Source organism: Peromyscus maniculatus, chromosome 7, assembly GCF_049852395.1.
Source record: "Peromyscus maniculatus bairdii isolate BWxNUB_F1_BW_parent chromosome 7, HU_Pman_BW_mat_3.1, whole genome shotgun sequence".
Lineage (NCBI taxonomy): Eukaryota > Metazoa > Chordata > Mammalia > Rodentia > Cricetidae > Peromyscus > Peromyscus maniculatus.
This window is the reverse complement of record NC_134858.1, coordinates 119,466,452-119,491,832: the sequence shown is the minus strand read 5'-3', so window position 1 is coordinate 119,491,832 and position 25,381 is coordinate 119,466,452. Positions and strand designations below refer to the sequence as shown.

Below are 25,381 nucleotides of genomic sequence, written 5' to 3'. Positions count from 1 at the left end.
CAGCATGAGCTTGATCAGTAACAACATGGTCTCACAATGTCAGAAAGTTGGACAAAAGCTGCAGACATACTTCTTGTCTGTCTATACACCTGTTCATTTACCCGTCCACTGGAAATCTGTCTATTTGTGTATGCACATTATGCATGCTTGAGTGTATTTTCAGTCAATCTCACACTATAACCGGGCTGGCCTAGAACTCACTATGCCTTCCAGTTCACAGCTAGCATACCTCAGTCTTCTGCGCACTGGGGTTATAGGTGTGAGCCACCATGCCTGGCCATTTATCCATTTATTGACCTCCCAACTCATGACAACTTAGCCATCTATTCATCTACCATCCAGACATCCACTCATCAACTGTTTATCTGCTAAACAACCCACCCACTCCCCCATCTCCTCACCCGCTCCCCCGTCTCCTCACCCGCTCCCCCTCCCCGCCCCCCGTCTCCTCACCCGCTCCCCCGTCTCCTCACCCACTCCCCCGTCTCCTCACCCACTCCCCCATCTCCTCCTAGCTGTCTCTCTGTTCACTCCCTCCAGCTGTCTCTCCACACATGAGCTGGCTCTCTATTTGTTAACCACTGCACCCATTCAGTACCCTTTGCTTTTTGAGCCAGCCCAGGACTCACGCAGCCCCGTCTTCTTTCCCCTCTCCTTTGTTCTCTGCCCACTCAGCCCTCCATACACCTCTTTACCCTCCCCAGAGCCAGCCCATTGCCCCTGCTCCCTGTCCTCCAGTGAGGACTGGGGGAGATGGAACCCTGAGGGCAAATTCTTGCTGGAGACTTCAGGAGCTCCCTGACCATAAGGTGTGAGCTGAGGCGTTGGAGGAGTCCCAGAGACCGTGCAGTGGACGCTGACAGGAGGGTAGAACAGGGTACTGCCTAGTTTTCTGTCAAAATGACACAAGCTGTCTGTTCCTTGGGAAGAGGGAACCTCAACTGATAAAGTGTCCCCACCAGTGTGAGTAGGGCTGTGGGACCTGGTCTTGGTGGATGATGGATGTGGGAGGGCCCAGCTCCCAGTGGTACCATCCTCGGCAGGTGGTCAAGGGACTATAGGAAGGCAGGCTGAGCAAGCCATGAGGAGCAAACAGTAAGCAGTGCTCCTGCATGGCCTCTGCCATCACCTGCCTTCCCTTCATGACCAGCTGTAAGAGGAAGTCAGCCCTTTCCTCTCCAAGTTGCCTTTGGTCACGGTGTTTATCACAGCACAGAAACCTGACAAGAGGAAGGGAGGCAGAAGTAAGGGGAAGAAGGGGGCGAGGATCTTCCTTCTGGGAGCCATCAGAACTGGTGGAAAAATGGCCCAGGCAGGGAGGGACAACAGGACATCCAGAGAGACATGGGGCAGGGTGATCAAGGGACTCTGGGTGGCTTAGTTGACATGATGGGAATGAAGACTCCTGGGCCTCTGTCTTCTCTCAAAACCCCTCACTCATTTCACAGCTTCAAGCACCCTCCCAGAGCAGCCATTTATTTTCCATGCCCCTATACACAGAGCCTGGGTCGCCTGCCTTCTCTTTCAGGCCCCTGGCTGTGTGGCATCCTCCTGGAGCAGCTCCCCGCCCCCCATGACTGGAAAGTCCTTTCCTGGGTCACAGTCTAGTCTCTCTAGCTGCAGGCCTGCCTTGCCGGCCTTACAGGACTACTCCACAGAACCACTCACGGTCCCAGACTGAATAAACAGGAGGAAGTGAGCTGAGCATCAGTGTCTATTGCTCTCTGCTTCCTGCTGTGGACGCCATGTGACCAGCGCTCACACTCCTGCCTCCATGGCTTCCCTGCCATGTCCCACTGCACCCTCACAGTCTGAGCAAACCAACCTTTCCTTCCTTACATTGCATCTGTCAGGCATTTTGTCATAGCAACGAAAAGATAACAAATACAGAGGCATACTCTCCAGTGCCTGGCAATGAATTCCTCAGAGGTTCCCGGAATCTCCTGACCCCAGGAAAGCCTAGGACTGGGCTGATGGAGGCAGTCAGCAAGAGCAGGCAGAGAAGGACAGCAATGTGGGGACCAGCACCTCGGCTGTAGAGAGCAGAGGGTTGAGCTGGGAGCAATATGGGGAGGGCTTGCAGAGATGGGGAAACTGAGGCAGGGAGTTGTCTGAAGTCAGAACAGAAACTAGGGATGAGGCAGGATGGGGTCCTGACTATGAGGTGTGGGGGGATCTGGGTCCTGACTATGAGGTGTGGGGTTCTGGGTCCTGCCTATGAGGTGTGGGCTCTGGGTCCTGACTATGAGGTGGGGGCTCTGGGTCCTGACTATAAGGTAGGGGGGCTCTGGGTCCTGACTATGAGGTGTGGGGGGATCTGGGTCCTGACTATGAGGTGTGGGGGGATCTGGGTCCTGACTATGAGGTGTGGGGGGATCTGGGTCCTGACTATGAGGTGTGGGGGTCTCTGGGTCCTGACTATGAGGTGTGGGGGATCTGGGTCCTGACTATGAGGTGGGGCTCTGGGTCCTGACTATGAGGTGTGGGGGGCTCTGGGTCCTGACTATGAGGTGGGGGGGGCTCTGGGTCCTGACTATGAGGTGGGGGATCTGGGTCCTGACTATGAGGTGTGGGGGTCTCTGGGTCCTGACTATGAGGTGGGGGCTCTGGGTCCTGACTATGAGGTGTGGGGGATCTGGGTCCTGACTATGAGGTGTGGGGGGCTCTGGGTCCTGACTATGAGGTGTGGGGGATCTGGGTCCTGACTATGAGGTGTGGGGGTCTCTGGGTCCTGACTATGAGGTGTGGGGGTCTCTGGGTCCTGACTATGAAGTGTGGGGGATCTGGGTCCTGACTATGAAGTGTGGGGGATCTGGGTCCTGACTATGAGGTGTGGGGGATCTGGGTCCTGACTATGAGGTGTGGGGGATCTGGGTCCTGACTATGAGGTGTGGGGGGATCTGGGTCCTGACTATGAAGTGTGGGGGGATCTGGGTCCTGACTATGAGGTGTGGGGGATCTGGGTCCTGACTATGAGGTGTGGGGGGAATCTGGGTCCTGACTATGAGGTGTGGGGCGGCTCTGGGTCCTGACTATGAGGTGTGGGGGATCTGGGTCCTGACTATGAGGTGTGGGGGGAATCTGGGTCCTGACTATGAGGTGTGGGGCGGCTCTGGGTCCTGACTATGAGGTGGGGGATCTGGGTCCTGACTATGAGGTGTGGGGGATCTGGGTCCTGACTATGAGGTGTGGGGGGCTCTGGGTCCTGACTATGAAGTGTGGGGGGGCTCTGGGTCCTGACTATGAGGTGGGGGATCTGGGTCCTGACTATGAGGTGTGGGGGATCTGGGTCCTGACTATGAGGTGTGGGGGGATCTGGGTCCTGACTATGAAGTGTGGGGGGATCTGGGTCCTGACTATGAGGTGTGGGGGGATCTGGGTCCTGACTATGAGGTGTGGGGGGCTCTGGGTCCTGACTATGAGGTGTGGGGGTTCTGGGTCCTGACTATGAGGTGTGGGGGGATCTGGGTCCTGACTATGAGGTGTGGGGGGATCTGGGTCCTGACTATGAAGTGTGGGGGATCTGGGTCCTGACTATGAGGTGGGGGATCTGGGTCCTGACTATGAAGTGTGGGGGGCTCTGGGTCCTGACTATGAGGTGTGGGGGGCTCTGGGTCCTGACTATGAGGTGGGGGGGGGCTCTGGGTCCTGACTATGAGGTGTGGGGGTCTCTGGGTCCTGACTATGAGGTGTGGGGGGTCTCTGGGTCCTGACTATGAGGTGTGGGGGGATCTGGGTCCTGACTATGAAGTGTGGGGGGATCTGGGTCCTGACTATGAAGTGTGGGGGAATCTGGGTCCTGACTATGAGGTGTGGGGGATCTGGGTCCTGACTATGAGGTGTGGGGGGAATCTGGGTCCTGACTATGAGGTGTGGGGCGGCTCTGGGTCCTGACTATGAGGTGGGGGATCTGGGTCCTGACTATGAGGTGTGGGGGATCTGGGTCCTGACTATGAGGTGTGGGGGGCTCTGGGTCCTGACTATGAAGTGTGGGGGGGCTCTGGGTCCTGACTATGAGGTGGGGGATCTGGGTCCTGACTATGAGGTGTGGGGGATCTGGGTCCTGAGTATGAGGTGTGGGGGGATCTGGGTCCTGACTATGAAGTGTGGGGGGATCTGGGTCCTGACTATGAGGTGTGGGGGATCTGGGTCCTGACTATGAGGTGTGGGGGGAATCTGGGTCCTGACTATGAGGTGGGGGGGGCTCTGGGTCCTGACTATGAGGTGTGGGGGTCTCTGGGTCCTGACTATGAGGTGTGGGGGGTCTCTGGGTCCTGACTATGAGGTGTGGGGGGATCTGGGTCCTGACTATGAGGTGTGGGGGGATCTGGGTCCTGACTATGAAGTGTGGGGGAATCTGGGTCCTGACTATGAGGTGGGGGGGGATCTGGGTCCTGACTATGAGGTGTGGGGGATCTGGGTCCTGACTATGAGGTGTGGGGGATCTGGGTCCTGACTATGAGGTGTGGGGGGATCTGGGTCCTGACTATGAAGTGTGGGGGAATCTGGGTCCTGACTGTGAGGTGTGGGGGATCTGGGTCCTGACTATGAGGTGTGGGGGGATCTGGGTCCTGACTATGAAGTGTGGGGGAATCTGGGTCCTGACTGTGAGGTGTGGGGGATCTGGGTCCTGACTATGAGGTGTGGGGGGTCTCTGGGTCCTGACTATGAAGTGTGGGGGATCTGGGTCCTGACTGTGAGGTGTGGGGGATCTGGGTCCTGACTATGAGGTGTGGGGATCTGGGTCCTGACTATGAGGTGTGGGGGGTCTCTGGGTCCTGACTATGAGGTGTGGGGGGATCTGGGTCCTGACTATGAAGTGTGGGGGGATCTGGGTCCTGACTATGAAGTGTGGGGGAATCTGGGTCCTGACTATGAGGTGGGGGGGGATCTGGGTCCTGACTATGAGGTGTGGGGGATCTGGGTCCTGACTATGAGGTGTGGGGGATCTGGGTCCTGACTATGAGGTGTGGGGGGATCTGGGTCCTGACTATGAAGTGTGGGGGAATCTGGGTCCTGACTGTGAGGTGTGGGGGATCTGGGTCCTGACTATGAGGTGTGGGGGATCTGGGTCCTGACTATGAAGTGTGGGGGAATCTGGGTCCTGACTGTGAGGTGTGGGGGATCTGGGTCCTGACTATGAGGTGTGGGGGGTCTCTGGGTCCTGACTATGAAGTGTGGGGGATCTGGGTCCTGACTATGAGGTGTGGGGGATCTGGGTCCTGACTATGAGGTGGGGGGGGATCTGGGTCCTGACTATGAGGTGTGGGGGATCTGGGTCCTGACTATGAGGTGTGGGGGATCTGGGTCCTGACTATGAGGTAGGGGGGGGATCTGGGTCCTGACTATGAGGTGGGGGGGGGGGATCTGGGCCCTGAATATGAGGTGGGGATCTGGGTCCTGACTATGACGTGCCCACGTGCATTTCTTATTAGCAGAGTTAATTTCTTATTAACAGATATGTGAACTTCCGGATGGCCCAGCAACCAATGGTTGCTGCTGCTGAGAGTGGGGAGGGATTGGAGGAGTGGTCAGGGTGTGTGTGGTTCTGTCCGAGGAGAGAGGAGAGAGGATGGGCAGAGACTGGAGGAGAGAAGGAGAAAGAGAGGAGCAGAGAAGAAGAAGGAGGAGGAAGATGAGAAGCATGAGGAGGAGGTGGAGCAGGGGTGTGGGGATAAGGTGGGTCCTCACCGAGCCCTCAGAGCAGTGGTCCATCTCTCCTCTGTTGAAGAGGGCCAGGTCCTTGATGAAGACAGCAGTGGCCCTCAGGATGAAGGACATAAAGAGATGCATGTGGATGTAGTTTCGGGTACAGTGCAGCTTCCTGCAAGGGGCAGAAACATCTAGAATGTGGAAGGGACCTTGGTCTACCTCACCCTGACTGGCATGGTGCCATGCTTTAGGCAAGGTGGTGGGAAGATCTGTGGCCTCCATGTTACAGGCCTTGCCTCCAAGGTGACAACCCTCATCCCCAACCTCCTGGGCATCAAGAGTATTTTGGCAGGCCCTCCCGCAGGTGCCCAGCATACAGGAAAGGGGACAAGACTGCTCTAGAGGTCACACCTTGGCCACTTGCTGTTGAGGCTGGCCTGGCAGAAGCAAGGGCAGGGGCTGTGAGCTGTCTGAGGGTGGGGCGCGGCAACGGAGGGCCACACTGGGGCGCCACCAAAAAGAGACATTTCATGTTGGCTGCTGGGGCTGGGCCTCACCTGAACAGGCTCAAGACAGCCATGGCAACCAGGAGGCTGACGAGGGACAGGCTGTAGCCGATGGTGTAGCCAGTCTTCACGGCACTGTAGAACTCGGTCTGCTGCTGCTGGGGGAGGTAGGCAAGGATCTTGGGTAGGAGTCGGGGGACCTCAGCTTGGGGATGAGCTGGCTATACGCTCTCCTGGTACCCCTGCCTCACATAAGGAAGATGTGCTCAGGGCTCCCAAGAGCAGCTGAGTGGTGCCCACTACGCTCTGGGTTTCCTAGACACATGGACACTGTGCCCAGAGGTGATCGGGGTAAATGGGTCCCTCTTTCTGCTGTGCATGATGGATATCAGTGTGGCAAAGAGCGGAACTTCCAACTCCCACTTGTCAATCACTCATTTTTTAAAATAGAATTCTGAGAGTCTACCTTTATAGCACAGGCTAACCTCAAACTCATGATCTTTTTGCCCCAGCCTCTCAAGTGCTGGGATTGCAGATGTAGAGATGTAAACCAGCTTGAGGGTTAGCCCAGGCTAGCCTCAAACTCATGATCTTTTTGCCCCAGCCTCCCAAGTGCTGGGATTACAGATACAGAGGCAAACCAGCTTGGGGGTTCTATTTCAGTTCTGGCTGCTCTGAGGACAGCTCCCCTTGGGTGTGATCCTCATGAAAGGCCTGTGTGTACCCTGTTGGGGGAGTCAGGGGACGGGCCTCGGGAGTGCAAGCTTGAGGAAAGTGGACCTCGGTGTACAGAGGCACAAGACCCCCTCACCTCATCCAGACTCGATGTGTTGTCATCCAGTCCACAGGCAATGTAGTAGGAGCCCGACTCCAGTTGTGACCAGCCTTCTTCAGTGCAGCTACGGCTGATGTTATGTCCTGGAAGCAGGTGACAGAGGGAGAGATGCAGAGTCTAGAGCCAGGAGGCAGGGCAGAAGACACAGACAGAACTCGCTCTCCCCAGCTCCCAGACCCAGGCCCTTGGGGTTCCCCTAAGGTGAGATGTTCCTGCAGAGAAGGTGCCTGATGACAGGCTCAGAACAGACGTTGCTGTGACTCCATTTTACAAAACAGAATTTGGCTCCTTTTTTTAGTGCAAACACAGAGAGAGGCAGGAAGACTCTGGTGTGTGTACATTCTCCCTCCTGTGCAGCACCAACTGGAAGGCACAGACCGAGGAGTGGTTTAGTCATGCCAACAGAGAAGTACCATGCTCTACACTTACCAGAGCACATTAAGAACATGTAGACCCATGGAGATATTAAGACCATATCAGAAGAACCAGGCAAGAAATTGTCAAACACACCAGACCAATGAAGGGTTCAAGAAACCCCCTCATCTGAACCCCACCAAGAGCAGGACACCTAACGCTAGGCTCGCCCCACCGACCTGTTATCTGAACACCCAGTGTGTGTGCCAAGGGACAGAGAATGCCTCATTGTCCCTGAGGCTGCAACTCAACCTTTCCCCACTGCTTGGCATGGCCCACTTGAATTTTTATTCACCTGTCCATTCATCTACTTGTCTGTCTGTCTATCCATCTGTACCTAGTCCTATGTCTTGCCTCAGTGGTCCTGTACAGACTGGGCACTCTGGGCTCTCACCTCCAGCAGCCCACCAACTGGGATCTTAGTAACTTATCTAACCACCTGATTTTTTCCCATCTCTGTCAGTTCTGCCTTTAATGTTGGGGTTGCAGATGCACCCCACATGTCTGTGTTTACAAGGGTGCCAGGGATCTGAACTCATAGGGGTCTTCATGCTTGCACAGCAGGAGTTTTCCCATGGAGTTATACCTCCAGTCCTCCTGCAGGTATTGTACTCAGCCAGAGTAGACTTCCTTCTAACCCTCTGGTTTTTATCTTCCGTAAGAACCAAGACTCTTTGTAGGGGGCATGCTTTCTTCACTCCTGTTACCCTAAAGGACAGGAGTGGGGGTTGGCATCACCCTTTATCCAAACTTACAAATGCCCCCCTTGGGGTTGAAGGCCAACTGATCTCACCCTTTCATCCACACTCTCTCCTGTATATCCAGTCACTAGCCATAGTCTCCCATTCCCTCCCTCAGCTTCAGAACTGGGTCCGCTGAGTATTGCTGCATAGACTTCACAAGGTCTTCACAAGCTCAAATCTTCATATTCATGTGCACTCTGAGGTGAGGTCTGCAGCTAAGGAAGGGCTTGCTTGTTCACATCCCCTCAGGTCCTCATCTGAGCAGAGCATCACTTGCGTCTCCACATCCTCCTCCCTCTCAGAACCTCTGCCCATTTACTGTACATTTGCTTATTGTTTCACTTAAAGCTGTCTCCAGCTAGCACCATGACTCCCAGAGGGCAGGCAGGTGACAGTCTCCAAAGTCCCTTCCCACTGTGCAGCACGGAGCTCAGAGTGACGGGAGGCATCTCATCTACTGGCCGAATGTGGGCTGGAGGTCTTAAGGGGGCCCCGTCCTTTTTTGTCTAACGTGAGTGTTAAGGGGGCCCCATCCTTTTTTGTCTAACGTGAATGTTTGATCAAATAGAACATGACAAGGTATGTAAGCAAAGCGGTGTGGCGGTTTCCTAGGGCCCCAAAGGTCATCTGTTCCAGGCTGTGATAGACTGAGTCATAACCAAGACAAGAACACGGGAGGCATAACTCAATCAGACCTGCCAGTCAATCAGTTATCAATTGCTGAGCAAATATTTAGTGAGCCCTTCCCACACGCTTATCTCCGTGGGAAGAGCTAATCAGATCCCACAAGCCCTCTCAATGCCATCCTTGGCCGTGAAGCCCCCAGGATCCGCTAGACCCTTGGAGAGCTTTCTCACTTCCTTAAGTGGCAAAGCCCCCAAGCTGACACCATTCACAACACGTGGCCCAGCTTCTGGCCTTCAGCCCACAGCTCGTACCGTGAATAGGAGAGAAGAGCTGAAAGATGAGTGGGCAGTCCAGCACCACCACCTGGCCCAGAGGGGTGGGCGGCCAGCAGGTGAGGTTATCCCACATCTTGCTGCAGCCTGTGGGGTGAAAGCAGAGGACACGTGTCAAACAAATGGGCACAGTGACCACTCTTCCTCTCCTTTCCTTAGAGGGGCTTGTCAGAGTGGAGGCCATGCCTGCCCAGGCTGCAGAGGTGCTGTTCTGATGGAAAGAAAAGAGGACCCTCTCTCCATATGGGACGGAGCTCCCCTACATGGCATCAAATATTTATTTATTTTAGACAGGGTCTTGTATAGCCCAGGCTGGCCCTGAGGAAGACCTTGAACGTCTGGTCCTCCTGTCTCTACCTCTGGAATGTTGCTGGAATGACAGGTGTGTGCCACCATGTCCAGTTTATATGATGCTGGGGATCGAACCTAGGGCTTGTTGTGCGTGCTAACTGCCAATTGAGCTACATCTCCATTTGATAGACGAGCACCAGAGATGCCAGGCAGGTAGCTAGCTGGTTCTGCCCAATGGCAAACTGTCTCTCATTCTGGATGAGTTACTGGACATGTGTATAGGTGTCAGTCTTTTTGAATGACAAGAGCTGAGGCTTTGGCATCCAAACACTCAGAACAGTGGCTTTAACTCTGTGGAGTGTTCTGGGAAAGCCGTCCCTGAGAAAAGGGAGCAAAACCTGTTTTCATTTTGTTCTGAACTTTAATGGGAGTTGGTCAAAGTGTGAGAAGGTCATGTCACCTACTGTAGTGCTCGCCCGTGGTATCTGAGTCAGTGACGGCACAGCTGTACACTCCAATCCGCGTTTATAGCGCTCTCGTTCCCAGAGCTTATATTTATAGGCACAACCTTCAGACTGTCTCCTTTATCTTTTACTGCTATCACGCCTGCACATGCACACGGCATTTGATTATAAATCACTCTCCTTTCTGTTTTTTTCTTTTATAGCGAGTCGTATATGTTTCTAGCAGCACAATGAGTGGCCTTCATTTTTATGGTTTGTAAGAAAACAGACATTTAGATTTCAAAATCTTACATTACCAAATTACCAGCAGCAGTTTCAAGCAATTCAGCCCCACAGTTTGAGCCTGCCTTCTCGACACAAACAAGGCTATTAATCCACATTCAAAAGAGCAAGATCCATCTCAAGAGGCTCTGTTAGAAACCATCATTGTTTAAAAACATAAGCATGCATCTTCTTTCTGAGTTTTGTAATAGTAACGGCAGCACTGGAGATGTTTCCAGAAGATGCTGGGTACTGGGAAGCACACTGACAGCACTTCTTCACAGAGCTTGCAGAGCATTGCAGCCGGGCTGGTGAGGATGCTGAGGGGCGTCTCCAGGGGGTCTACAAAACTGGGTGTCCCTGAGGAAAGACGACTCCTCTGGACCCCTCTCCTGGAGGAGGCTGCCTCTTGCAATGCTGCCAGCCCCGCCGATTTGCTCAGGAAACCCAACCCCAGAGTCAAAGTCAATGCCAGCTGGGCCAAGCCCAGACCAGCCCAGGTCCGAAGGTTCACAAGTTCTCAAGAAGGGGGCCTGGGAAGAGGACGTGGAGGGATGCACCCACTTGGGGGAAGAGCCTCCGGACTCTCAGTGCTGTGGTCATGTGGCAGCTAAGGAGGGGAGTGGGGTGCGTGGGGAGGGGGGACAGGACCCCTGGTGCTGTAGCAGTGTGGCTGGACCTGCAGCCAAGGCTAAGGAAGTCACCCAGAGTGCATCCTCTCTTCCTGTGGTCCTGCCACTTTATCATGTCCCTCATCTATCCTGAGTCCCATGGTTGGCTTTGGCTGATAGTCCTGTCTTCTGCTCCTAGGAGGACATAGAGCAGCCCCTCAGGCTGGGAAAATCTGCTCATGATTTATGACCTGTTTCAATTAACATCAGCCAGCTCTAGGTTTGGAATGTCCCAACATTGTTTCAGTCTCTAAATAAGCAGCTTATATAACCGGTCCATTTCACAGATGAGGAAATGGAGGCAAGGTGGCAGGATGAGGTGTGGCCGAGCCTCGGGCTTGCCTATTCACACATTCCTCTCCTGGTTTACAGGGCTTGGTAGCATTTCTCTGGGAAATTGGCCGCTGCTGGACTTTATGTACCCTTGCTGACAGTGCTGGGCACACCCTGTTTTGCAGGCCAGCTATTGTGTCTGGGTCTCTGCCAGACCTCGAGCTTTCAGAGTTGCCAGTCAGAGCTGAAGAGTGGAGGGCAGGGGTTCAGCTTCACCAGAGGTGGGACGGAATTGAAGGGCACTGGGCTGTGCCCTGTGGGGACTCGGCCAAGGCCATGCTGTGAGCGGGACCCAGATCAGCAAGAAGACCCTGAGGAAGAGAGGCCTGCAGGTGTGCGGGCTGGGGAGCCCCTTGCAGGGGGCACCTCAGGGGTGGGTGGCTTGCTAGGGCAGCTGCGCTGGGAAGCATAGAGGACTGACAGTCCTGAAATGCTTGGTTTGTAGAAATGACTGTGTCGGGGAGATTTTCCTATGTGCCCATGCAGGGCTAAGACCCCAATAGGAAAACCAAGAGGCTGAGATGATGGATAGAGAGGCAGGCAGGCACAAAGCCCCCAGGAAGTCAATTTTATGTAATTTCCTATACATAATGACACACACTTACATGTACTTCCAGACACACTGACCACAGACACACATGCAAACATACATGAATGTTCATCGGAAGGCCACCAAGTGAGCAGACGCAGACAGACACAATGCACAAACTGACCCCACACGGATGCACTCACACACGGACATTCGGAAGCAGGCAGAGTGGTATACTGGAGAACCAAGCACAGCCTCAGGTGGACGTGAGCCAGGGGTGCCCACTTGTGCCCATGTGAATGCACAGAGCCTCAACAGCAGTCAGGGCAGGCCCGAAATCTGCACATCTACGCCTGCCTTCCTTGGGATCCCAGTCTCGTTGCTGCGTACAGGGCGTTGGCACTCCACAGGCACCCTGTGCCAGCAGTGACCTCACTGGGCTCATGAGGGTGGCCAGTCCCCTCTGGGGACAGGTCTGGAGAGGAGCTACAGTGGAGCTCAGGGCCTGGAGTCGGGCCTCTTGGGTTTGCCCCATGCTCTCGAGGCCTGCTGAGACCAGTCTGTAGCTTGGCAGCACAGGGCGGGGCGTATAGACAGTAGGCAGGCTAAGTCTAGTCACCCACTGACCCAGGCCTCAGTCTCAGGGTCACGGGAGTCAGGGGGCCATTCTGCCATAAAGTGTGGCTCAGGCCAGGCCCATCTGTGAGAATACATACCCACACACACCCATGAGCACAGAAGGCCTTTGCACCAGGGTTAAGGAGGGACCCAAAAAGGTTACATAACAGCCCCAGAATGGTGTCGGTAGCCAGGAGCCAGCAAGCTGGACAGGTGCTCCCTGCTCCCATTATGTAACCATAAACACAGCCTGGAGGGATGACCCAGGATGGAGGCCCAGCTCCTTCCCGCCTCTGCCACGCCATGCTAGCCCTCTCCCAACACAGTGAGTCTTGAGTTTCCCATTCTCCCAGGTCCTCTGCTTCCCTACACCTTCCCACCTTTTCAAATTTACTCAACCCTGGGCAACCAAGCCAAGTAGACAGAGCTCCCCTTTGTCCTGACGGCTTCTACAGGGTCTGGCCAGTTGGTCTCATCTACTCTCTGGGAAAGTCAGGAGTCAAGGAAGTTATTTGGGAGTGCTCCCATGAGCGGCGGGATAGGGAGGGGACGGAGAGGCCATGGGCCCACTCGGCTCATCATGGAAGGTCTCTACCATTGAGTACCCTAGATCTCCCACCTCAGATACTCCGGCAGCCATGGCTGGACCCTTGAAGGCGGAACTGTCTGCACTTTCACAGCCATCCACGGTTTACCGTGTTGTTTCCAGATAAGACTGGGAGCTCCTCAGACTTGGGTGGGGTCAGGAAGCATGGGGGCATCGTGGCCCTTCTGCTGTGTGACTTCTCGGACCCAGAGCTCTGTGGTGAGATCCTTACCCTCGATCCCCATCTGACCGATGGTTATGGAAGGCGCATGCTTTGGACGGGCTGGTGACACAGGGGAACTTGGGACTCCTCTGTTTCCATCAGACTCACCCGTGGTTTCATTCTCCAGCTGGGCCTCCTCCAGGCATTGCTGGCGCTGTATCTCAATCATCTGCAGGTACTCACACTCCTGCTGTGGGCTGGCTGCCCGGCTGCCCTGAGGACAAAGCAGACAGAGATGTCAGCCTCATCCACAGACTTGAGGAGCAGGGGGATGAGCAGGGCCAGCAAAGGCTGAACCAGCTCTCATCCTGAGGATATGAGTTCCACACTGGATGTCCATTGCGGCCAAGGTCTTCACCATAGCCTCAGACTGAACCCCCAACCCAATCTCAGTCTATAACCCATCTTAGCCCAAGACTGAACTCATCCTAGGCCCAGATGAGCCCTTATTCCAGCTCCACTTTGTTCCCTACAACAGCCCCAGACTGTACCCCTGCCTCAGCTCTAGACAATCTTCTCACTGACACCCAGATTCTGCCCTGAGGATCCTCTCGGGCCTCTTGGCTCCCGAGCAATGCTGCTGCTGCTGGATTCTGACTCTGGGGGAAGTATAACCCCAGGTGGAGGCCAAAGATCTTTTCCCCAGAATCTTGACCTGATCACTAAGCTCTGCCACTCTGTCCCTGCCTCAGTCTCCCCTGCATGGGTGGTGCCATTCTAGTGATTATAGATCACCTGTTATAGGATGTTGGACACCAGCCTGGAACTCCTGGGGCCAAACCTGGGCAGAACAAAGGAGTCTGGCTGCAGCATCTCCTTCATATACGTAGCCTCTGTTCATTCTTGCTTATGAAGATGGGACAGGATACTGACCCTTCTTACCCAGTCCTCACCATCTCCTTCGCCACAGAAAAAGGAAAAACAGATTCCACAAGGACTAGGGAGGCTTAAGCAAGTAAGTGAGGCCCCACAAGAAGTCCCCAGCCCCCACCAGCCTCCTGAGTCTCTAGGAAGTCAGAGGGGATGAAGAAGCCCTTGCTTCTCTCCTGCCCTCCAGCATGCCTGGGCCCAGGAGCAGGGTTGGGTGGGCAGGCAGCATGGCAGCACATGGCACTGTGGTGCCTGGGATCAAGGGGAAAGTGTCAGGTGTTGAGGGTTTGTGGGTGTGCAGAAGGTGAAGGCCTCTGGGAGTGAGCAGTGGCACTAGGGCAGCTTCTGTCTGCCTCTGACTTTAGGACGTGGCCACCGTTCTGGGCAGTCCTGTTTCCTCATCTCTGCCTGGGTTGGAGAGTATCACAGTCTCCACCAGGGCCCACGCAAAGCTCTGGGGGAAGACCTCACAGCTGAGATTCCGAGTCTCCCTTTCATAACTCTTACCTGGACTCGGTCTCTGCATGGAAAATGAACATTAGTCCCAACCCCCACCCCCGACTCAGCCTTGCTGACGGAAGCTTGTGGAAACAACGTAGACATGGGAGCTTCTCTTTATTTCCTCCCTCCAAGGGGACCTCCTGGCTTGCAGCATCAAAGTATATAGAACTGGACCAGTGGTCTAAGTGGGTCAACACCAGTGACTGCTCTGCACCCAGACAGCAGGGTGCTCTCCACTACCATCAAGAGAAGGGTCTAAAATGAACCAAGCTAGTGGGAACTCACGAACTTTAGACCAACAGCTGTGGAGCCTACATGGGACTGGGCTAGGCCCTCTGCGTACAGGAGACAGTTGTGTAGCTTGGTCTGTTTAAGGGGCCCTGCAGTGGGATCAGGATCCATCCCTAGTTCATGAGCTGGCTTTTTGGAGTTCATTACCTATGGTGGGACACCCTGCACAGCCTTGATGCAGGGTGGAGGGTCTTGGACCTGCCTCAACTAATGTACCAGGTGTTTTGCTGACTCCCCATGGGAGACCTTAGCTTTTCGAAGGAGGGTTTGGAGAGGGAAGGTGGGGGGGGGAGCAGGATGAGGGATGAGGGATGAGGGGGTATCTGTGGTTGGTATGTAAAATGAATAAAAATTTTCTTAATAAAAAAAAAGAGGTCTAAGCTGAGGCTTGGCCATGACTGGCTTCTACCCCAATAGGTCTTTCATTCCCGGGAAATTTCATTTCCCAGGTCACCAGTGGTCCAACTAGCACTGTGTCTGTCCTAGCTCAGGTCCATAGGAAGACCTCCTCCTTCACCTATTCCTGCCACCCAGACCTCACTTGTCTAGGACTGGAAGTCACATACTGAACAAAGGTACCCAGCCAACTGGGGTCCAGACAAGGACTGCTAAGTTCTTTTCAACTTGGCAAATGGAAATTAGCACGGGACTGTCAAGGAACATCGCAGAATCATTTAAAGAAAAGGCAGTCTGAAGGAGACCCAGCACCTGTGTGTCCTCTTAGGGACCATATGCCTCACCTCTTTCATCTAGAATGCTTGTAGTGATATGGCTTAGGGGATCTGTGACTGGCTCATCCTCAGGTGGAGAGAGTACAGGGGCAGTCATGGGTCTCCTGGAGGTGACCTCTGAAAGAGGAAGTTGGGACTGGCCAGCCAACTGTTTTACCTTGCTCATCTGGGAGCACGCACCACTCACTAGGTACCCTCCCAGGCCCAGCCTATCAACAGCTAGATATCTTAGGATTTGGGGCTTCATCCCCAACTCTCAGGATTCCCCTCACATTTTCACCTTCTTCACACTGTACTGTGATATGAAGACAGGGATGCTGTGTGGATACCTGCTGTTTCTGTGTATAAGCCTACCCACAAGCTTTCCTCTCCTCTGGTGCCATGTTCTCATTAGAGACCTCCCCCATCACTGCTCCTGGTGAACCCTCTTGCAGGGGATTGGTGTGACCAAGACTTAAGGCAATCAGCATTCCCAGACTCAGCGCCTGGCACCTGGCCCAAGCCATGCTCCTCTGAGCCAGAAGGCTCTCACTCCTGGGACTTTGGATTAAACTAGGAGGCAAGTGGGTTTAATTCTCCCCACTGGATTGGGAAAACCTCAAAGGACCAGAGGCTGGGCTACTGTAGTAATCTTGTTGACAAACAGAACATGAAGATGAAGGCCACTGAGGGGCGGCAGGATGGAGACAGAGAAAACCCAGAGCTGCTTGACAGTGAAGGCAGGCAATGTCTGAAGCCAGATCTTCCCACAACACGAGCCAATAGCCTTGTTTACAGTTTAAGCTAGTTAATTTTTTTTTTTTTAATCTCAGGAACCCAAATGTCCATTTTTATGGTCTGAGGACAGAACAATAACTGTTCCTCACTTTTGGAGTCTTCTTAAGCCAGAGTAATGATCACACAGATTGCCAAGTTACCACTTTTCCATATTTGTGTGTGTGTGCATGTGTGCACGCATGCACGGGCATAAATGTGTAAATGTGCACATAGAGACCAGAGATAACCTAAGGTGCTGTTTCTCAGACACTCTCCACCTTATTTTTTGAAACAGGGCCTCTCATTGGCCTAGAATGTGCCAAACAGCCTGGGCTGGCTGGCCTGCAAGCCCCAGGAACCCACCTGTCTCGGGTTCCCCAGCACTGAGAATCCAGGTTCCTGCTAACCATCCGGTTTTGTGTTCCTTCATTCCTTCCTTTCCTGTTTCTTCCTTTATTTTTAGCGCGGGTTCCAGGGTCTAACTCAAGTATTTGTGCTTGCAAGGCAAACAGGTTACCAACAACCTTCTCCCCATTTTGAATCACTACAGGACACCTAGTTCTTAGCCACTTCGGCCTGATACTCTCTAATAAAATTCTGGCTGACACCATGCAACTGTCCCTCCAGAAGTACTGCCTCAGAGCATGGTTTTGAGTCAGAGAGAGGAGGGGGGCATGGATCCAGCAGTCCCCAGGGTAATTTGGAATCCTGGATAGCTGTGAACCATGAAGAGGTATGGTATCCAGTAGTTAAACTATCTTTGCCAAAATTTAGTTGATTAAAACACCCTTGTCTGGAAGAATGTAGAGGAAATAGTAACCCAGAGAGGGACCTGAGGTCACCCAGTAAGTCACATCCTCAGATAGGACCCAAGTCTTTGACCCCAGTCTGTGTAGCATCAATCCTTTGCCGGAGATTTGCCTTTGGCCATCTGGTCAACCATGGCCCTTGGGAGGACAGAGCTAAGGCAGCTCCCTGTGGCCCTTATCGTGGAGGAATTCAGGCAGACCTTGGACTTCCTCTCTCATTTGTTTCCTTTTTCTAAACATCCTCATTATCCTTCTGGACTTCAGATCTACAGTGGACATTGAAAAATTCCCTGGGCAAATACAGCCAAGTTTGCTGATCACTGGACAAGCTCCAGGGTAAGATCCTGGTGGACAGTGGGTATCAGGGTGGGGCGCAGAGTTTATATAGAATGAGGAAGAGTTAGACAATCTGGGGTGGGCTCAGCATCCCAGGGTACACAGACGGGGAGACATGAACTCCTCACCATGTTGCAGGAAGCCTTGTGTAGCTACTGTGAGGAGTTCTAGGGACATCTTGTGAGGAGTCATAGAAAGGAGGCAGGGATAGACTTGGGAAGGGCCTCGAATGTCAGTTTTGAAGTATGAACTTTGACTTCTAGGCTACTGGGGACCCTCAAAGATGTGGTCCAAAAGGATGAGGGTAGGGGAAACACACTTTGCAAAGACCTGTCACATTATAGGTGGTTGGATACAAGGGAACAGGTGGCCTCTGGGGGGAGTATGAGGTGGACTGAATCAGGAAAAGTGTGCTGTCTGCAGATTTGTAAGCACTAGGAGTCACTATGAATGACTTGTGCTGTTGTGTTATAGAGTTTGGGACCATCAGACGAGGTAGGGAATCAGCAGAAGTTGGTAGGACACTGGGTGTCCTATTGGATGTCTTCCTTATTGCACTGGCCCCATACAGAAAGCATCACACATACTGAGATTTGTTTAAGTCCCCCCATCCCTGAACCCGGATCACGTGATGATAGGCATGCATGGAAACTGATGACCGGGAAAGGAAAAGCTCTGCAGAGCACCAAAGATTTCATCTTATTGGTGCACAAGAACCCCCAACAGGAAGGTGTAGTAAGTTGACCTGTGTGGTTGCCTCACCAACACACACACACACACACACACACACACACACACACACACACACACACTGATTTACTGAGCTGCCACTTCAGAGCTGTATGTTTTTCTAATTAAAAAAAAATATTTGGAAGTATTGGGGCAGAACAGGGCACAGCTCCAGCCCTTGCGGAAGAGGCTGTGGTGAGGAGGTGGCAGAGCCTTGTGAAGACCACAGGATCAGACTGTCGGTCACTACTCGGGTGGGTGACCGGGTGATTTACTCAAGCATGTCTGCACAACAACTGATACAACAATGGCATTCAGTTCACACTTGTGACTCGGTCTGCCTCACACTCCCCCAAAAGACTCTTGCTCCCAACGGCACAAGCATACCATGTCGAACTTCACATGTCAAGGACGCTGGCCTCACAGTACGGGGCTGCTGAGAGTGGGCAGCAGTTATGACCAAAGTCCGAGCCCCGTCCCCACACCAGGCTGGACCTGCCCCTGCCACCATGCCTGTCAGACACCCGGGCAGTCTGAACCTCTGTGGAGAGGTCTTGAGCCTGTCTGTTTCCTCCATCTCTAGCACATCTGATTTCTTTTCCCTTCTTCATATTTTTATGCCTCTTTCTCAAGAACATGAACCTTCCCTCTCGGTTAATCCACATTTTACAAATCATGGCTCCTCTTGATGGGAGAGAGGGGAGACAGGGGAGGTGAGGAAAATGAGGAGAAATCAGGGTGCAGAGTTGCATTTGGGGGTTAAAAAACTTTCCAGGGGGTTGTAGAGATGCCCCCATCTATAAATTATTTGCCGGGCAAGCATGAGGAACTGAGTTTGGATCCTCAGCACCCACGTAAATGCCATGCACAGTGGTGTACATCTGGCTAGCCAGTCCAGGCATTTACCCAAGAAAACAAAATATATGTCCCCACACAAGCTTTTCTGTGAATGTATATGGCCACTTATTTACAAGTGCCCCAAACTGGAAACCATACTCCTAGCAATCCTCCTGCCTCAGCCTCCTAAGTGCTGAGCTTGCAAGTGTGTGTCGTCATGCCCAGCTCATTTTAAACACACACACTCTCTCTTACACACACACACACACACACACACACACACACACACACACACCACACATCATCTCTGTTTTTGACAAGGGCTGGCTGTGCAGTCAGAGCTCAGCTCTACCTTGTGATTCTCTTGCCTCAGCTTCTTCAGTGCTAAGATTACAGATGTGACACCATGCCCAGCTGTCTAACACCACACACACACACACACACACACACACACACACACAGACACACACACACACGAGACAGAGAATTTTCGAGAGCTCTCATAGTTGCTGGAATCTCAGCAGAGACATCCAGTCTGCTCCATCCTCAAGCACTTGCTGGGAAGTTTCCTCTGGGGCAGGAAGCCTTTCACAGGGTACATATTCAATGTAAACCCCCTGTTGTCCTGGACACCCCCGGGGAAGAGGACCCAGGATCTGTGGGTGCTGCTAGAACTAAAAACACCAACCTCCCACGGAGCCCGAGGCTGCAAGTCTTCAATTTACAGATGTCAGCCTGTGGACTCTTCCCCTCCTCCAATGCCCTGTTATGCAGGAAGAACTTGTTTTGAAGGTGGCTAGGAGGAGGTGCTTCCTGAGAGATGTGGATCTTAGTACCTTGAACCACATAAGACAGAATGCATAGAGAGAGGCTTCCCCAGGCAGGAAGCCTCCCTGCCAAGACACCTCACTCTCACCCCAAATGCCTGCCAGCTGGCTGTCTAACCCCATCAGTCAGACGGAAGGGCCACTGCCATAAGACAACCCTCTGAGAATAAGTCACTGTTCACCTTGTGGTGCTTAAGTGTGGTTGGAGAATATTTAAATATTGGATATGAGGGAGACTAGCATGCATATCATGTTAGGTGAGACCAGAATACCATAGTTATACAGGACAATGGTCTTTGATTTTAGAGATGCATTTGGATCCAGGTTAAAGGTCAATATTCCCTTAATTGACTTTAAATGTACTTTAGCCAAAATCAACAAGTGATGTAAAAATTAAACATTGAAGTTACCCAATTTCAAACCTAAGGAATCTGTATGTCCATTATACTATCCTTTTACAAAGATTTTTACATTGTGTATGTGTGTGTGTGTGTGTGTGTGCCTGTGTGTGTGTGTCTGTATCTTAGCATATGTGTCTTCATCACACATTTGCAGGTGCCCATGGAGGCCACAGGAGGGTACTGGACGCCATGGAACTGGAGTTATGTGTGGTTGTTGAGTGTACCGACACGGGTCCTCTGCAAAGCAGTTGCTCTCAGCCACTGAGCTCTTCCTCCAGTCCCTATTAGGCTATTCTTTTTTTTTTTTTTTTTTTTTTTTTTTTTTTTTTTTTTTTGGTTTTTCGAGACAGGGTTTCTCTGTGTAGCTTTGCGCCTTTCCTGGAACTCGCTTTGGAGACCAGGCTGGCCTCGAACTCACAGATATCCGCCTGCCTCTGCCTCCCGAGTGCTGGGATTAAAGGCGTGCGCCACCACCGCCCGGCTTAGGCTATTCTTATTGACTTATTAATTGGAGACAAGTTCTCACTGAGGAGCCCAGGCTGGTCTTGAACTCAGCCTTCCTGCCTCAGCCTCTTGAGTGCTGGAATTACAGGCATGAGCCACTACTCAAAACATAATATTCTTTCTATTTGTTTATGTTTGAAACATTTTACAGTAGAAGGAAAAAAACTTATTCATGTATTGGAGAGATTAAGCTCTTTTCTTCAGAAGCACTGCTGAGAAGCAGGAGAGAATTTCTATATATTGTGGCTCTCCTGCGTACAATGTTGGGAATCCAAACAGGAGGGCAAAGTCTGAGAGGCTGAGAAAAGGCCAAGGCTCACTTTAGTCCCCAGCCTCCAACCCTCACCTGTGAACCAAGCGGCCACAGTGAAGGGGTTGGTAACAGCAGGAGGGTGACACAAGTCGGATTGCCATGAAGGCTTCCCTCACTGTGAGATGTCCTGCCAACTACTGCCCAGCCTCCTCTAAGGAGGCTTTGTCACTTCCTGAAGACACCTCATGAGGATACCCCACCCACTCCATGGATCTTGCCTGCCCTGGCTGGACAAAGGTCCAAGCTTGGGGACCGAGGAGCAGGGATGACCTGTCACATGGGCCACACAACATCTTCACTACCTTTTCTTCCTTCGGAGTTCACACAGGTCCTGTCTGGACACCTATCCCTGTCTCACCTGGACCTGGGGTTCAGAGAATATCAGGCCCCAGCCAGAAAGTGGGGCTAGGTCCAGCCCCGCCTAGCCTTCTCAATTCTCCTTCACAATGGGCTAAGGGCTCCTTTATCCCTTCAGAGATGAGGGAATCAGGTCCTTCTGTGGAGATTAAAGACGTTTCCCAAGCCAACTAGACATGGCTGTGGGGTAAGGCAGGGTCTAAGGCTCTTCTCCTAAGCTGTGACCCCCATGCAAGCTACAGAAGCCTCAGAAGAGGCTAGGTCTCCAGACTCTAGGGTAGGGAGGCATGAACCTCTAGAGAGTTCTGTCTTTCCGCGTGGCCCTGGGAGTCCTGAGCAAGCATAACTGAGGTTGTCTCTCTATTCCAGAAGGTAGCCTGGCCCAGTAGCCACCATATTTCCTAAAGTTCACAGTATGGTCTGCTGAGGCCAGAGGCCTGGGCAGTAGTGGGAAGACCCTAGAGAGGCTGATTGTAGTGGCCAGGAAGGACTCCTCTGGTGAGGCGTGACCTTCAGGAGCAGGTGGCTTCCACCTGAACACTGAGAGGAGCTGGCCTTGCCTTTCATCCCAGCCATCCCAGTTCTGATGGAAACTGGGCACTGGGGTTCTCTCTACCTCTGGGGCCAGGCTAGCAAAGGCTGTTTTCATAGTTTGCAGTTGAAGTTGGCCAATGGAGCCAAATTTAAGGGCATTGCCCTGCTTCTTCCAAGGAGGTCTCCCTGTTCGTCTGTCACAGCAACCCTGTCCGTTAGTCCTAAGAGGCTGTTCCCCACATCCATTTGGGGTCGCCGGTTGTGCCATGCTCCTACAGTGGAGACTCTTGCAAAGTAAGGCCTCAGATTGTCTCCAGTCTGAGTGTTCCCACTAGCCTGGCACTGGGCATCTGTCTGCTGCCCAGGGGGCAGGAGCCATGGAAGGCCTTGGGACATACTTCACTTCCTCCTCTGGGACACTGGAGGTTTTCTTTCTTTCTTTCTTTCTTTTTTTTTTTTTTCTTTTTGGCTTCCCCGTTCAAAGATTTCCCTTCCCAGGCCAAGGCAGGGCCCCATAAACAGAGTGATAAGGCTCTGTGCCTTCAATGTGAACTCTGCAGCTGCCATTTTATGGCTCTGATAACGTGTCCCCCCCAAGTCCGGCTGGAGCAGGAACACTGGGTGTCCATTCCAGGAGAGAGCAAGTAAGGACAGCGGGGCAGGAACTGGGACCCTCCTCCATGCCAGGCTAAGTCCCTTCCCCTCGTTTTGTGGGCCAGGCCCTGAACTGGGCCAAGAGGACAGTGAGTCTAACTCCACAGGGGAAGCAGAACAGCTCAGGCAGGGAGGCTGTGGAGCTGAAGGATGGGTCAGAGTGGGCGATCAGAAGCAATCAGGAGCCAGAGTTGGGAAGATGGGAAAAAAGGTATTGGAGGGGCCAGGCTCAAGCTATGTCTAGATGGAGGGCACCTGGAGACCACCAGTGGTCCAAAGAGTCCTGACTTATCCAAAATAAATCAGAGTAGCTGGGACCCAGAGTTGGGAGCACTGGAGAGTTGCTGGTGTGTGGCCGGAAGACTGTGACACTGAGGGCCACCGTGAGTCACACTGTGAGTCCAGTGGAGCCTGGAGTGTGAGGAGGTGGGACTGTGAAGTAGAGGGAGGGGCCACACCTGTCAATTCTCAGAGGGCTGCTCCTTCACCAGGGGATGAGCTTTCCCAGGTTAGCGCGTGCCAGACACCAGCGAGGTGGGAACAGATTCGTGTTCTGATGGAGGCGATGGTAAGGGAGGTAACCGTGGGACAGAACCCCCTAGGTGACGAAGATTCCCCACCCTCCTCCAGGCAGCCTGCTGTTTCCAGACCAGAATCCACTTGGGGAAAGACTATCTTGAAGCAACAGCCCCACAGGCGGGAAGCAAAGGGAGGAAGACGATCACCTCTATCCAAGTACGTCTGACAAGGACAGGTGTGGCTCCTGTGGCCTCATTTTGCCCTTCTGTAAAATGGGCAGACTGAGTCTTGAGGTCTTCCTTACTCTCAGAGGAGGTGACCCAGCATCTGCCCCACGGTCCTGGTGAGCCATCTACAGCCACAGGATCACACCCACACACATATCGGTGTGCTGAGGAAGCAGAAGTCGAAGGCAGAGCAAGGTCCCCTGCTTTTCCCAGCACACCTGTCCCTGCCACCAACTCTGACCTTTCTCTGCTCACCACCATCCTATCGTTAGAGGAGATAGAGCACAGGAAGGCGAGTCCTGTCACCCATAAGCTCCCAAAGACCCCTTCCCAGGCCATAGGTATAAACGCTGCATCTGCTGCTGGCCGGTCTTCATCCCACAAGTTCACAAAAAATGCCTCGAGAAGCTTTCAGAACCTCATAGTCTCCCTTCCACCTCACAGTCTACCAACCTCCCATCTCACCCGATCCTGCTGCCCACGGCTCTCCTCCCCCATGCACCCCGACAAGCACTCCTCGAAAAGCAAGTCTGGGGCTCCCTCTGGCCCTCAACCTCCCCACTGCTGCCTGGGATCGCCTCGAGGTGAGCGCTCTAGGCTGCGCTAGGAGGGCCCCGGTGCCATTGAGCTCCCACGCCTCTGGGCTAGATCCGGCCCCGGGTGCAGAGAGAAGATGAGAACCGCGCTCCCGCTGCGCCCCCGATGGCCGGATGGCCCCAGATCCACCGCCCCCGCAGCTCCCTCATCCTGGGGATCTGGGTGGAGGGGCGCATACTCACCGCTGGTCCGAGGGCGCAGGCGAAGGCTCCTGCCAGCACGCAGAGCCAGCGGGCAGGCGGTGCGCTCGAAGGGCGCATGGTCCGCCCTGAGCCCGCCGCAGGCGGCCGGGGCAGCTGCGGGGTCCGGGGCGGGTGCAGCGCGGCAGAGTGGCGCGGGCCGGCGGCCCCGGCGCTAAGAGGAGCAGCTCGGGGCCCGGGAAGGGCGGCGGGGGCTCGTCTGACGGGCGGCGGGGTTACCCAATGGAGCGGCGGAGGCGGGGCCTCGGCGCAGGTAGGGGGCGGAGCCTGGGCGCCCCGGGGCGTGAGCGCGGAGTCCCGCTAGTGGTGTGGGTCGTCGGGAGCTGCAGCTAGCGAGCCTCGTCCTAGCGGCTCCGTTGCGGGACTCCGCCCAGCGTTTCCCGCGCCCGCACCTTCTCTCCCAACCCAGGCCGCGCCCTCGGTCCCCGGCAGCGTGCTCCTACGGTCGTCTGCTCCAGGGGGTGGGGGTGGAGGGGAGCGGCCGCCTCCCTGGTTCCCACGCCGGCGCGCGGCCCAGATTCCTGGACGAGAAGGACCGCAGCTTTCCGGGGCTTCAGGCTGGGTCCCAACGAGGTCCGGTGGATCACGCTGCTGCAGCGGTCTGTGACGAGGGACAAGCCGAGGGGAGCTCAGCCGGAGTCGGGGAGCCCTGACTCGGGGTTCCTCCTGCCTGGCCCTTCACAGGGCGCACTCAGACGGTGGACTCGTCTCGGCCCGCGCAGATCGCGAGGGACGCGAAGTCGACGTTCCAGCGCCCGGGCGTGGGGGACAGAAGCTTGTACCTGTTCGCGGGCCCAGACTGCCCACAGACCCTTCCTCCCGGAGTCTGAGGTCCTCAGGAACTAGGACCGGGGTGTCAATGTCCCGCGCTGAATCTCCAAGATCGCGCAGGCCAGCAGCGGGTGATGGGAGGCTGCGCTCCCTCCTACGCTTGTCTTTAGGACTCGGTTATTCGGTGCTAGCGTGGAGCGCAGGGTCGCCGTCTCTGAGCTCCCTGCGCGCAACTTGTGAGGGAACCAGTGCGGATGGCTGCCTGGTCTCCTTGCCGAGAGCTCGGGCGGTCACAGTGAGAAGGTGTTGTGGGGGGCTGATGGCGCGAGGGGATAGGAGTGGGGAGGAGTGGCGGAGTTGGGTGCAGAGATGGGGAGAGCCGCGTGTCCCTGCGCGCGAAGTGGGGTGTGCAATCCGCTCGAAGGAGGTCTGTCTCCAGGCGCTTTCTGGCCAGCAGGGGCGCGGGAATTTCCCGAGGACGCTCTGGCCTTCCCAACCTGCAACGTGGGAAACTAGGGCTGTGGGCGTGGCC

General features: G+C 54.2%; 1 protein-coding gene across 2 annotated transcripts in view; it reads right to left on the bottom strand.

Annotated features, from left to right (window-relative positions):
- The window catches only part of Vipr1 (vasoactive intestinal peptide receptor 1), a 34,334-nt gene extending 8,997 nt beyond the window's left edge, over positions 1 to 25,337 (bottom strand). The window contains exons 1-6 of one of the 2 annotated variants that reach the window (XM_006982906.4): positions 24,061 to 25,337; positions 13,194 to 13,299; positions 9,089 to 9,196; positions 6,970 to 7,076; positions 6,210 to 6,316; positions 5,692 to 5,824 (exon numbers count right to left, since the gene is read on the bottom strand). In XM_006982906.4, coding sequence (XP_006982968.2) covers positions 5,692 to 5,824; positions 6,210 to 6,316; positions 6,970 to 7,076; positions 9,089 to 9,196; positions 13,194 to 13,299; positions 24,061 to 24,138 — 639 coding nt within the window. In that variant the 5' untranslated portion in view covers positions 24,139 to 25,337. The remainder of the gene's footprint in view (positions 1 to 5,691; positions 5,825 to 6,209; positions 6,317 to 6,969; positions 7,077 to 9,088; positions 9,197 to 13,193; positions 13,300 to 24,060) is intronic. The other variant, XM_006982907.4, reaches the window with a different exon arrangement.
- Positions 25,338 to 25,381: the final 44 nt, after the last annotated feature.